The 14,148-nt window shown below is 37.8% G+C and overlaps 1 protein-coding gene across 3 annotated transcripts; it reads right to left on the reverse strand.

The window, feature by feature from the left end:
- Positions 1–474: 474 nt before the first annotated feature.
- On the reverse strand, positions 475–13,723 carry LOC125044790 (remodeling and spacing factor 1-like). Of its 3 annotated transcripts, none has more exons than XM_047641763.1 (16): positions 10,986–13,723; positions 9,143–9,288; positions 8,966–9,013; positions 8,609–8,703; positions 7,978–8,126; positions 7,607–7,827; positions 7,073–7,288; positions 6,773–6,925; positions 5,506–5,886; positions 5,190–5,344; positions 4,688–4,860; positions 4,142–4,277; positions 3,485–3,620; positions 3,149–3,298; positions 2,746–2,896; positions 475–2,177 (listed from the first exon to the last, which is right to left on the reverse strand). In XM_047641763.1, exons 1-16 carry the CDS (start codon positions 13,585–13,587, stop codon positions 922–924), a joined length of 6,168 nt encoding a protein of 2,055 aa, XP_047497719.1. In that variant the 5' UTR covers positions 13,588–13,723; the 3' UTR covers positions 475–921. The 3 variants fall into 3 exon arrangements, with proteins under 3 accessions (XP_047497719.1, XP_047497711.1, XP_047497702.1); XM_047641755.1 differs by having other exon boundaries at positions 3,161–3,298; positions 6,701–6,925; XM_047641746.1 differs by having other exon boundaries at positions 6,701–6,925.
- Between the last annotated feature and the right edge of the window lie 425 nt (positions 13,724–14,148).

Below are 14,148 nucleotides of genomic sequence, written 5' to 3' on the forward strand. Positions count from 1 at the left end.
TAAATAATTGCCTGATTTTCTTTCTTTTTAACTTAAGCCACTTTTAGTATAAGTACAGGGACTTAATCAGACCACTGGACATTAAAAAAACAAAAAAAAAACAGTAGAGGAACTTTCCTTATAGGTAAATAAAAACATTTAACTGATACTTTTTATGGGTTATATATAAACATTATATATTGAAGAACTTCCTATGACTGAACAATCTCCCAAAACTTAGAACCTTATATTACTCTTGTCTACAGTGTTTCTAGGAATTCTTTTACATCCTTTTTGCTCTTTTGTATTATTAGCAAAGAACATTTAAGATTTCTGTATTGACATTATATTTTACTTAAGTAGCTACATTCTTATTCTTGGCTGTTACCCTATTAACATATAAAAGTGACTACCAAAACAAGCATATAAACAAAAATCATGCTGAACTAAACCATTAGTGTTTTCTGTTGGGATAAAATGCAAAGAAACTATGTGTTATCTCCTAGTTTTATTATAGCTTTGTAACTTTGCACATTATTTTACAGAATCCTTTGAAGGAAATACAAAAAGCTTCCTATGTACAGCACTACAACACATACAAGACACAAAAAAATCATATCTAAAATATCTCTGCACTTTACTAATAATTTACTTCAGGTAAAATGTCTGGTCTCAAAACCACAACAGCACGAACCCAATTTGTGCTTCAACCCAAAAACAACAAAATTCATAAATCTGATCAGGAAAGTAAGATGCACAGAATAAATTTTGTTACTGCTGTCAGTACCCATTATGAATGAGAATAAGTCAACATGAAACATGAAATATGCGCCATTGCTCGAGACCTTACAAAAATGAGAATACAAAAATATTAGGGAGTAAATACATGTCCTCCATGAAACTGCCGAGAAGAGTTGCCATTCTAAGCTGAAATGATCCACATTACTCAACATCATCATCACGCTGGCTAGAAAAGTAGGACATTAAGCCACTACTGAATTCCCCAGGCCCTTTAGAAGACAGACTTTCGTCCTTGCTGTCATCACTGGGTGACTGCCGAGCTGGTGAACCCTGGGCTCCCTGGTGAAGCCCAATGGGACCTGGACTCGGGCCAGGGGATCCAGCATAGGGTAATGGTTCTAAACCAGGATAGCTAGATTTCATCACAAGATGGGGATGGCCAGGATGACTTGGTGATCCATGGCCAGGATGACCAGATGGTGGTGGTCTGTATAAGTCATGTGGTGGTCCTCGCAATACGCCTGGGTGAGGTGGAACACCTCTTGGGGGATATGGACCCGGACCACTAGGGTGTGGCGGCGGGGCGTATGCACCAGCAGACATGCGAGGAAGAGAATGTCCAGGTGGTAAATGTGCTGGGTGTCTTGATGGTACCCCATGTGGACTAGGAGAATGTCTGCCAGGTGGAGGATATCCAGAGAAGGCTGGATGAGCTGGGAAGTGTTCTGAAGGTCTGTATGGTGGATAACCTGGTGAGTGAACCACTGTTGATGTAGGGGGTCCAACTGGGGGCATATTACTAGGTGCTGTGCTACCAGGAGGTAATCCTGGTCCACTAGGGGTTAATGGCAAAGGTGAGGATCTGTAGGGTGGTGGTGGTGAAGCTGTAACAGGAGCCCCAGACAAACCAGGGAGGGTTGGTGGTGTTCCTGCACCAGGAGAGGGACCCATCCCTGACCTAGGAGGTGTCCCTGGAGCACCACTGACGCCAGACAAATGAGGAGACCATTTACCTAAAGGTTGTTGATGACCAGGACTATTATTTCCTAAATTAACTGGAGCTGCATTGCTTCCCATAGCTGCAGCAACAATGTTTGAAGAAACTGCTATGGTAGTTGGCAAAGCTGTGTTAGTTTGTAAAGTAGCTGGGTTTGTAGGAGGTGGGGTGCCAGATGCCACAGGTTCTGGAGTGTGGTGAATAGGAGAGGCAGCAGCAGGTACAGATGGTATAGATGGTACAGCTGGGACAGCTGGAACAGATGGAGTTGCTTGAGCAGACGGAACTGCTGGAGCAGCTGGAGCAGATGGAGCAGAGGGTACCAATGTTGCTGATGCTACAGTAGTAACTGGTGTAGGTTGGATCGTGGATGGTCTAGTCGGGGAAGGCTTTCCAATTAACTCATCCTTCTTTGGTCGACCTCTTTTCTTTTTTCCTTTATTTGACTTATTCTCCTCATCTGGAATAAAAGAAAGTAGGAAAGCTTTAATTTTGATTTATTCTCTTCAACTGGAATAAAAGATAGTGGGGAAAATTATTTTCTGACTGAATGTGATTAACTGAGAAGTTATATTTAAAATCAATGTCAACTTTCATTTTTCCTTAACAACCTCCACTTAATTTTTTCCCCTTTATGGACTAAAATGCAATTGGCTGATGACCAGTGAACAGTTTGGTTATGATAATCATTCAAAATGCATTGACATTATTCAGACATTTTCTATTGACTAAATTTTTACCAATTTCTCAAATGAACCTTCAAGTTGATGATGATAATATTAATAAAACAGATAATTAAAGTTATGAGTTTAATAAACATTTACTCTGAAATGATAACACCATCATCATCCTAATTCTCATAATAATAGTTCTGCCATACTAAGATGAAAATGATGTGTTGTAAAAACAACACCAATAATGACATTAATGATGATGATAATAACAGCAATAAAAAATAGTAATAATAATAAAAAGAAAGAAACAAAGAAAACTTCACAATAGCCTTGAAATAGAAAGCTGTAACTAACCCTCTTCTTCTCCCTTCATGACTTTGCCCCGGCCAAGGCCACCACTGACTCCTCGGCGTTTCATTCTTTCATCGTCGGAAGCTTCATATTCACTGCTCTCTGTTGGGACACGTTCTCCTTTCATCACCTTCCCTCTCCATTTCTTTTGGGGCTGTAATAATAAACAGCAGTTTAATAATCAACTGCGGAGGAGAAAAACTAGCAAGGCCATTTGTTATCAATTAATGTAACATTTATTTCAGTAAAGCAAGTAAAATGGGAGAGGTGAGGAACTGTCATAGTGGTGGTGTGAATTTGTTACAGGAACTAACACATCTGAACCTTTTCATTCCAATTACAATCTTCTTTCAATCTCTCTCACTCATTCATTCATTTTTCAATGAACAAAATCATGAAAATCTACCTTGTTACCCACCTCTTCCTCTTCGGTTTCATCTGACATGAGGAGAGCATCATAGTAGTTAACTTGTCGTCCTCTTGTCACTCTTCGCTGAGCAAGAGTTTCTTCTTCTTGATCTTCGTCTTTTGGCTTGGGTGGTTTTGAGTACTTTATCTGTAAAGAGAATTATGCCACATAATATAAATAAAAAATTCCTACATACAGCAACTTTCATCAACTATGAATTACATTGCATTAAAAACAAAATAATGCTAAATTGCAAAAATAAATAAATAATAAATAGAACCATATCCATAAACAAATAAACATAAAAGTTAAACAATCATGATGGACACTTACTCTTGGTTTCTTTTCTTTATCATCTCCTGTTGGGGTTTTAGCTTTCTGTTTCTGTTTAGATTTTGCATTTTTCCTTCCACCTCTGGCTTTATTTGAACCTCTGCGACCTTTGACTTTTGCCTGGGGTCTCTTCCTTCTGTTTTGTAAATATCAGAAACACTTTTCAACAAGAGTAAAGATACAAAATTAAAATAGGTGAGCATATTTTCCTGTTAACATTTGGTTGTGTATAATCTGGTGTGTTCAAATACAATCCAACTGGCTAGTGCATTACTGTTTCTCTTTGGATTATATACTTCAGTTTTATAAGTCACATGAAACTGTCTACATTGATGTGAAAGAAGTTTGTTCAATTAGGCCTAAAACTTTTATATTGTTAAGAACTGGAATTGATACATCATTTTTTAACCCAATGGCGCCGGGTATAGCAAATTAAAAAAAACTCTACGCTCTGGCGAACGGCGGCAGCGCGCCGACTCTGAGCGCGTGATATCGGTCCATCAAGCCGAATCATTGCCTCGGGGCGTTTTGGCGCGGCGCCGCTATGGACAGCCGCACGCCTCACATCGTGCGTATTGTTATGACGGCGATAGCCGTGACCCGTCGCCATTGGGTTAAATAAAGTTTTTGAAGAAAAACTTGATTTATGGAACTTACATTTTCTTTCTCCTTCTATAACTTTTGTCACTATCTGAACTAAGTTCGTCCTCATCTTCTTCACTGGAACTCTGTTTTCGTCTCTTCTTCTTTTTATTCTTCTGTTTTTTAGAAACTCTTTCGTCCATTTCACTATCTGTTTTTTTGGTAATAAAAGAGAGAAAAAATATGAAAATGTTAAACAGAGACATTAATTTTAACTCCTACAAGATGGGTGAAGAAGATTATATATATATATATATATATATATATATATATATATATATATATATATATATATATATATATATAAAAAACGCTCTGGAGATCAATGGTAACGCGGGAGTTTGGTACATCAAGCTGAATCACCAGCTCGTTGCGATTTTCCGTAAAGCCACACACCACAGATCACTCTATCCCATTCAACTTTTCACAACATACTACCAAGTATAGGAAACATAAAAGTGAAGTAGATAGCTTAATACTTATTACTATCAAACCAGTTTAATAAGAATGAAACTGTTTCATTGCACAGAGAGTAAAGGTGAAAAGAAGAAGAATTCTTACCATCATCATCTCCACCTCGTCGATTACGAGCAGAACGACGCAGTGGCAAGTTCTCCCATCTACTGCTACGTCTTCTCTTTGAACCAACAACATCTGAGTCATCACTCTCCACCTCCGTTGCCAAAGATGATGATGATTCCACTGACTCCTCGGTCTCCTCTTCCTCCTCCTCACTGGTAATAATTTAAGAACATGACAGCATTATAAAATGTACAAAATTTGAATTATGTCCTACAACAGAGTGACTACCTGTTAATTACATGCACAAAAATTGTGGAAATATGCTTAAAGGGAATTTAAGGGTAGGCAATCTTTTCTGGGAATGAAAAATGGATTCTAGTGATTTATGTAAGTCATTGAAAACTCTGTGTAAACTGTAGGTAACAATAGGTAATCAATGATGTATATGCAACAACAGATGCAAGCAAATACCAACCCAAACCCACAACCATATTTACATATACAAGCTTTGTAAGCTTATGTAATACTTCCAAACTCTTACCTTGTATTTATGAAATCTTCATCACTGGCATCATCTTCATCAACAGCATCTAAGTCTGTTAGCCGTCGCTTCTTCTTTACTACTAAGTTTGACATTTTCCTCCCTCGTTTTCTTACATTTTTCATGTCATCTGAGTCTGAATCCTCTTCATTTTGCTGAAAAAGAAAGGAGGAAACAAGAATATAAATTTACAAGCAAAAACAAGTAATATGATAGAAAATGGAAAAGTGTAAAGTGAAAGTAACAATTAATCTCCAAATGGCCACTAAGTAAGGAAATACAAACTACAAATATATCAAACCTTGGTGCTATTTACCTCATCACTCTCATGATAGTCCTCATCATTGCCACTACCATCATGATCTGATGATGGTGGTGGTTTGGCCTTCTTTCTCTTAGGAGCAACATCCTCCTCGTCCTCTTCTTCTTCTTCTTCCTTCATCTTATCTTCTTCTCCCTCTTCCTCTTCATCTTGCTTATTTTCCTCAGTCTCATTTTCCTCATCTTCTCCCTCCTCTTTCAACTTCCCATGGCCATCAACACATTCTTTACCCTCCCATTCTGCGTCATCTTTCACATCTTCATCCATGACTGCTTCTTCTGTTTCCATCATCTCTTCATCATTTGCTTGGATGATGTTGTCGATGTCTTTCCCTCTGCCCGCATTCCCTGCTCCTGCTGCTGCTTCCATTTCATCCTATGGAGACAGGTATTCACCCAAATTAATAAAAATCAACATAGATGTATTTTGTATGATTGTCTGTCTTGTTTCCTGCACTGGATAAAATTAATGAACAAAGAAGTCCTCTTACAAAAAAAAGAGGGAATATTTCTACAAATTAATAACTAAGTTTGCAACTTTTTTCAACCCCTTGGATCCAGGTGATGTGACCATCACATCATGAGCAAATCTACCATGAGGGGCGGGTAACGTGAACATGCCTTCATGGGAAAATCTGGCTGTAGGCTGGGTGATGTGAACTTGCCATCGTGAGTGTTTCGTCTGATAGGTGATAGAAAAGACTCGCTATGAGTGCACAAACCTCTTGGGAGGTTTATTTTACTCCTTTGGTGATTTTGCATTATTCCTATCTATGTAGGAGTGTGGAATGTAATGTAAGTGGGCCATGACTGGAAGAGCGCTGGCTCCATGGAGGATGCTGTTTCCATGCTCAGCATTGTATTTTCCTGGTGCCTTGACCAGTAGGTTGTATTACAGAATTTTTTTTTTTTTTTCTCTCCATAGTTTTATTTTTCTTGCACCGAGTTGGAGACTACCTAGAGAGATGATATGGAGTCTGTGCAAAGAAAACAGTCTATAACCATCTGTATAATGCAAATCAAATGGCACATATGGCCATAGAAAAATGGCTAAAAATGTTTATGTGTAAAAAGAATAAACTACTTTGCAAATAGGAGGCATAGAGTCTTGTCACAGCACATACATGTTCACGTACGCCCAGCCCACAAGCTGCCACTTGGTAGAGTGGCTGTTCAAGTAAGCATAATACCTGGATTTTTTGTGATGTGATTGCCGTGATGCAACTGGATCCGATGGGTTGAGGACTCGATACACTACTTACCCTGATGGCTTCATTTATCATTTCATCAAAGTCCTCAACCTGTTCCCTTAAGGTTCGAGCACTGCGGGCTCTTAGAGTGTAAAGAGGAGCTGAGGATCCTGATGAACTCTCACTAGATGAACTACTGTCATCATCACTTTCACTGTCTGATTCCTGCAGGACAACAGTATTAGTGACTCACAAATCTTATAATATTGAATTAAAAATAATAATAATTGTAACATTATGTCTTATATCAATAAAAAAAATCAGAAAAATATAAAAAAAATAAAAATAGCAAGCAATTACTAATTTTCTTACATCTGAATCCGATTCGCTTCCGGACTCATCATCCTCGTCATCTTCTTCCCCATCCTCTGTCCGCTTCTTCTTCTTCTTTTTATCCTCAGGCAGGACATTAGACATTGAAACACTGACATATGCAAGTCTCTGTCTTCTTAATTCTTCATTGTGAGCCCGTTTCTGGCACTCATCAAATTCATTTAGGAGGTTTTTCAGCTTGCTGACGAGCAGAACCTGAGAGAGAAGAATTGTAAAGTAATTCTCCCAAAGAAATTTTACACCATTTACATGCATTCCACCACACAAATTAGATGATCCTTTGATTTACAGGTTTTCTTTAAAAAGAGAGAGAGAGAGATAGAGAGAGAGAGAGAGAGAGAGAGAGAGAGAGAGAGAGAGAGAGAGAGAGAGAGAGAGAGAGAGAGAGAGAGAGAGAGAGAGAGAGAGAGAGAGAGACAAACAGCTAAGAAAAATAAATCTAATATATCAAAATATATAGCAAAAGAAAACCCAGTCTCACATGATCTCAAAAACAAGCATAAATTTAATTACATGTTCACAAGAGGGGCAAATCCAGTCCCCTTCGGGAACGCTAAGAAGAGGTGGGCGGAGACAGGAAAGATGCCAGCCTGCATCACAATTGTCACAGAGTAAGATGGTCTCGGGATGATCATCATGGCCACATTTTGTACATTGGGTTTGGTCTTCCTCCTCTTCCTCTTCCTCCTCTTCTTCCTCCTCTGGTTGGTCCTCAACTTCACTTTCACTTGTGACTGAAATTTGTAGAAGAGAGGTAAGAATGAAGATAGTCAACAGTAGTCAATTAAAAAAAAAAAAACAGAGTTTACTAAAAAGATATATCCACACTTCTGATCAAGCAAAAGCTGAAGAATTCTGAATATCAATGAAAGAGGTCTACATACCTTTCTTTGCTGTTCTTGCTCTTTTAATTGGCTGAGCATCAGCCTCTTCAACATCTGATTCTGGAGAAAATTCATGGTCACTCTTGAACACAAGATTTTCATCTTCTTCATCTTCTAGGTCATATTCTTCCTCTTCCTCAGTACTTGAACTAAACAAAATTTTGTCAATTTATGTAAGACAGAATGGAAGATAAAGGCATAAAAAATACTGTATTCTTACAGTTGCTATTGCTTACTCATCATACACAACACTATGTGAAAGCCACAAAGAATGGCAGGAATTGCAGGTTATACACTAAATACAACTTTAAAGGACTTGTGCAATGAACCATGAACAAAAAGTGTCTAAATGGAAATATTAGAGCCAAGAACATATACATGTACATACACACACACACACACACACACATATATATATATATATATATATATATATATATATATATATATATATATATATATATATATATATATATCCCTATCCATTCTTATAAAGAGGGGAGGGGGGAAGGAAGAGGAGGACAAGGAGGAGAAAAAAATAAAAACAAAGTATGACAAACATGAAAATGAGCAGGGTCGTCCCAACAGTTATCAGGTAAAGTATGAGCAACAATAAAATACACAAATATACCTGGATGAAGTTGAGGAGTTTTCCCACGGATCATTTGGATGAGCTCTTTTCTTCTTTCCCCGCTTTTTCTTTTTCTTTTTCTTTTTTTCTCTATCCTGTTTGGGAAATCATACATTCTTGTTAATTGAATATTATAAAAGTCAGGGAACCTAAAGTTAATGTTAGTGCTTTTATAATTCTATTACTGCTCTAAAAAAGCAAAGAAAAAACAGATATTACAGAACTTTTCCAATGAATCATAATATAAATATTTATTATATACTGCATCTTTGTGGAGCATACATTATTATTTACTACTTCTAATCAAAGGGTATTCATGCAATATGATGAACTTGATTCTTTAACCAAATACTCTACCTTTTTCTCTTTCCTTTCCCGCCTTCCTTTCTTCAGTTCCCTTAGTGACTGGAATGAAAGAATTATTTCAATTTTTAGACTCAACTCAAGTGTCTAACTTTTCATATTCAAATGCTCATTAGAAAAAAAAAAAAAAAAAAAAAAAATCATTAGTAAACTGAGGAGCTTCCATCTTACTCGTCTCTCTTCTCTGGCCTTCCTCTTGAGCTCCTTCAGCCGATTTTCTTCTGCCAGCTGTTTCATTCGTTGAGCTTCCAGCTCTCTTCTCTCCATTTCCTCTTTCTCTCTTATCTTAGCAATACGTGCTGACCTCTGTCTAGGAACTGCAAAGAATTGAAATATATAATTGGATATACTACCTTGATGAATGTTTCGGGTACCTTCTAAAAAATTTCCCTGCACTGAATATTAAAGCATGGCTACACACTTTCTATCATCTGCTACAATACATCATATAATGAGTGACAATATAATACTGTGTGAGAAAATCCCTATTTCTCATTTAAGGCTTGCTTCTGACTCACCTAGGTACTGTCCATGAATATCTACTACAATACTCTTTGTAACTTACTGATAATAGATTTTCCCTGACTAATCTATGCAAACAATTCATTTGTATTGTTTGTGCTCACCTCTGAAGTGATTAGGCTTCTGATCAATACTTTAAATATTGTTACAGTAAAAATAATAAAAACATACAAACAAAGAACTACTGAATATATCAACAATAAAAACGAATTTAGCATACATGCAGTTCTTTCCCCCATGTGGAGGACCTTTACACTGCTATGGATCAAAAGCAATTGGTGGACTCCTTGATGAGCCCTTACTTGGTCCTGTGATTTAAACTTGTTGGAGGAGCTACTGTGACTGCTTAGCTTGCAGCCTTTATAGTGTGCAACTCAAGGACACAACCTGGGGTCAGTGGTCCAAAGAGGGACAAAAAATAAACATACAAGGAGACTTTTCTTGAATATGATTTTACACCTATAAATGCAAGACAGAGCATATGAAGGGGGGGTCTTCCTCTGTGTTTTGCTTACAGACAGAGGCTACAAATGAAGCAGATGCACTATGACATATGGGTATTTTTTATCTGCATATATGAAAAAAAGTGTGGAGTGAAATATATAATACAAAAACATTGGAATGTGTAATGAAAGAAAGCAACACATTCAAAATGTGTGGAAAATGGATAGAGGGTGGGAGAAAACACAATCTTATTTTTAAAATATTTATAATAAAGAAGAAGGAGAAGGAGAAGGAGAACGTGAAGAAGAAGAAGAAAAGACTTCAAACTTCCTTGATATATCTTCTAGACTATTCTATTATTATCATCTAAGTTTTATATACTCCTGTGATATATATCAATTCTTCATCAGAATGTTCCTAAAAAGGCCTACATATATTAAACTCTCCTAAATGATAACAATGGTAGAAATCATGCTCACATTAGTGCCAGAGCGTGACTAAACATGATACACCAGTTATCAGCCATTCAGAAGCAAGAAATGAGAAATTATCCTTGAGCTTTTTCTCAAGCCATTGCCTTGAATATATACTACATGTGCAATGGTGAAAGGAGCTGTAAATTTTCATAGCCGACACCAATTACCATTACCATGAATCAACACACTGCATATGGAATATTGTGATGCCTAGAAACTTGATAAATATTTCAGTAATGTATTTGAGGAAAATATGATGAGTATGTAGCCATAAGTAGGTGTGCAAACCTATGTGCACATATTAAATCTACTTGGCATCATATCTAAAATATCTGAATATTTTGTTAAAAAATTAAATATGTTACTATTCAACCTGAGAATGAATAGATAATATAATAAAAATCCCCCCCCCCCCCCCCACACACAGAGTGGTATATGAGAAGATTATCAAGAGGTAGATGTAAACCCATTTTCCTTCCTGATTTTTCGTTAATCTATAATAGTTACGCTCAGAATCTGATATGCCTCAACTCAAAAGAAAGAAAACCAAAAAGGAAGAAGAAGTAACTCACCATCAGGCAATGGCCGTGCAGTGCTGCCTTTCCCTCGTTGTCTTCTCTTTTTGCTTGGAGATTTGTCTTCCTCCTCGTCTCCATCATTGTCTGCTTCCCCTTCCCCTTCTTCAATTTCACCATCACTCCCTTCGGCTTCCTGGTCTGTTGCCTTCCTCAGTGGCCTTCCCCTGCCTTTCGGACGTTTTTTGTGAGTGCCGAAAGGCCTGCCGCGGCCTCTTTTAACTGGTTTAGATTCTTCTTCCTCTTCCTCTTCGTCTTCGTCTTCGTCTTCACTTTCACTGTCCTTTTTCTCTTCCTCTTTTATAGACAATTCATCATCATCCTTTTCTACATCCTTTTTTTCTATGCTGACATTTTCTGTATCATTTGTCTCCTCATCATTTTCTTTCTCTTCATCTCTGTCATTTGTCAAAAGCTCATCTTTATTCTCAAATGATTCTGATTTACTTTTTTCCTCTTCTACTTCCTCTTTATCATTTACTGCCTCCACTTCACTCTTATTTCTATCATTGCACTCATCACTGTTTTCCTTTGTTTTCTTACCATTAACACTACTATGTTTCTCAACCAATTCCCCTGTTTTTTCAGGCATACTTAAACTTTTCTCTGTTTTTTCTGTTGAGTCTATAGTTCTTATTCCATTCACTTTTGTTTCATCACTGTCTGGAACTCCATCAACTACTTTTGCTTCATTGTCAGGTCTTAAACTATCAACCTCCTTTTGGGGTTTTATTTCACTTGGTGTTGGGTTTCCTTGACTTTCTGCTGTAACAGCTGCACTACTTCCCCCACTGTCAGCTTGCTTTGCATCAGAATTAGTTTCGGTTTCATCACCATTATTTCCAGCATCACAATCAGCACCATTGCCCTCTCCCCAGAAATACATAATTTCTTCTGTTACAGCTTCCCCTACACTATCACCTGAACAATCATTTCTACTAAAACACTCCCACCAAGGCTTTGAAGAGTCTGTGTGACATTCAATATCACTGTCCAGCAGTGGGTTTCCTGCCTCACAAGCAGCACCTTCACCATCCCCCTTCACCAACATGACAGGTTCTGTGATTGCTTCCCCTACTTCAGGTTCTGGTCCTATGGGTTTTGCACTGTTTTTATCTGTTGAATCGCTTGGTTTCTTGTCAACATCCATTTTTGCATCACTAGCTGAGTCTTTCTGTGATGGCTGCTCCTTTAGGACTGCCTCATCAACTTCCATCTTTGAGTCTTCAAGAGTTGATTTCTTTTCATCATGAACTCCAGTTTTGTCTGGAGGTTCACAAGGTTTGGGCTCACTTGATTCCACCTCCATTTTTTCATCCTTTACTGGTAAAGCACCTGTGTCGGTTTCGGGAGATACATTGGTGGTCTTTCTTTCTTTGTCTGAACTGGATGGCTCCACTTCCATTTTTTCTTCTCCAACTAAATCTTTCTGCCCTTCACTTTTACTTCCCTCCAACACTGGTATGCACTTACTAACTTCTTCATTGCTTTTCTTAGTTTCATCTTTCATATGTGATGTGTTACTTGCACTTGGAATATTTGTATCTACCTTTTCCTGATCTACTTTTGCACTTTCAGAATTAATATTTTGAACTGGCTTGCACAGACTTTTGTCTGTATCAGAATGAACTTTCTTTGTATCTACAACTAGATTTTCACTTTTTAATGGCTCAGTAGCATTTTTTATTTTATCAGAATCTTTATCAAAAGGTATTTGTTTACCTTCTGTAGAAGGAAAGCTACTTCCACTTGTTTCTGATTTCACACTAAGCTTAACCTCAGACTGTGTACTGCTTGGTGCAGAATCTGGCTTACTTAAAAGTTGTCCCCCTTTGCCTACTGAGTCACAGATCTGAGTTACGTTTTTGTGCTCCTCAATGGGAGGACTTTTCTGAGATTCAAGAGGTTTAATATCTTCCACCTTTAATTTCTTTTGTGGAGGCTCATGAGTACTTTCGTCTCTTGTCGGAGAAACAGCTAGTGGTTTTTTCAAGGATGCAGTCATAGTATTATCAGCTTGTAAGGTACTGGAGGGAGTGTTTAATAGCACAGTTGAAGGACTGACAATGGTACTTACACTAGATGGCTTCTGGGACTCCTGCATTGTGCCTTTGAGTCCTTCAGTCAATTTATCACCACTTGAAGCAGTTGCTGGCTTATCTCCAAGTTTTGGTAAAGATTCACTAACCTTGATTGAGGATTTGTCTGTGTTCGGTTTAGCCATTTGAGAACTTTCCTTCTCCTCTTTCATGGCCTCTGAACTCTTGTCCTTCTCAGGTATTACCTTTTGCACATCAGATCCAGGTTTTGCCACACTGGGCTTATAGCCTCCAATCAGATCTTTGCTCTCGGGCACTTCCTTTTTGGATGTTTCTGCTCCTCTTTTATGGAGTTCCTTTGCTTCCTCTTTAACTTCTTTCAGTTTGTTCAACTTGTCCCACACACTCTCTTTTTTCTTAACCTCAAACTTTTCACTGAACCCAAACTTTCCTCTGTCTCTCTCTTCCTCCTGCAGAATTTTCTCTTTTTGCAATTTGTCTTTCTTTGCTTTTATATCTTCACAAAGAGAGGAGACACTAACTTCAGGTTTAACAGGCATTGGCAGAGGTGTCTTTTCTTCTGTTTTCTTTCCCAGTTCACCTTCAGTTTTCTTTTCTTGTTCTCTTTCAGTTTTCTTGTCTTGTTCTCCTTCAGTTTTCTTTTCTTGTTCTCTTTCAGTTTTCTTGTCTTGTTCTCCTTCAGTTTTCTTGTCTTGTTCTCCTTCAGTTTTCTTTTCTTGTTCTCTTTCAGTTTTCTTGTCTTGTTCTTCAGTTTTCTTGTCTTGTTCTTCAGTTTTCTTTTCTTGTTCTCTTTCAGTTTTCGTTTCTTGTTCTCTTTCAGTTTTCTTTTCTTGTTCTCCTTCTTTCTTTTCTTGTTCTCCTTCTGTTTTCTTTACCAGTTCTCCTTCAGTTTTCTTGTCTTGCTCCCCTGACTTCACCACAGGTTTTGTTTCCACATGAACTGTTTCCTTCTGTGTGTGCGGTAGACTGTCTTTCTTTTGTGTTTCAGTCTCCTCCGGCTTTGAGAGCCTGTTATCAACTTCTTCCTTTTTAATGGTCTTTTCAGCCTTATCTGTCACATTTTCTTCTTTGCTTACTTGCTTTCCTGATGATTTACTTTC

This window comes from Penaeus chinensis, chromosome 3, assembly GCF_019202785.1.
Source record: "Penaeus chinensis breed Huanghai No. 1 chromosome 3, ASM1920278v2, whole genome shotgun sequence".
Taxonomy (NCBI): domain Eukaryota; kingdom Metazoa; phylum Arthropoda; class Malacostraca; order Decapoda; family Penaeidae; genus Penaeus; species Penaeus chinensis.

What these genes read in the sequence shown, in the direction of transcription:
- LOC125044790 (XM_047641746.1), bottom strand. Translation starts at nt 13,587, where the DNA reads ATGCCTGTTAAACCTGAAGTTAGTGTCTCCTCTCTTTGTGAAGATATA. An exon ending in GAAGCGAATCGGATTCAGAT is followed by an intron (nt 6,926 to 7,072) that starts GTAAGAAAATTA and finishes GTTGTCCTGCAG; the next exon opens with GAATCAGACAGTGAAAGTGA. An exon ending in ACTATCATGAGAGTGATGAG is followed by an intron (nt 5,345 to 5,505) that starts GTAAATAGCACC and finishes TTTCTTTTTCAG; the next exon opens with CAAAATGAAGAGGATTCAGA.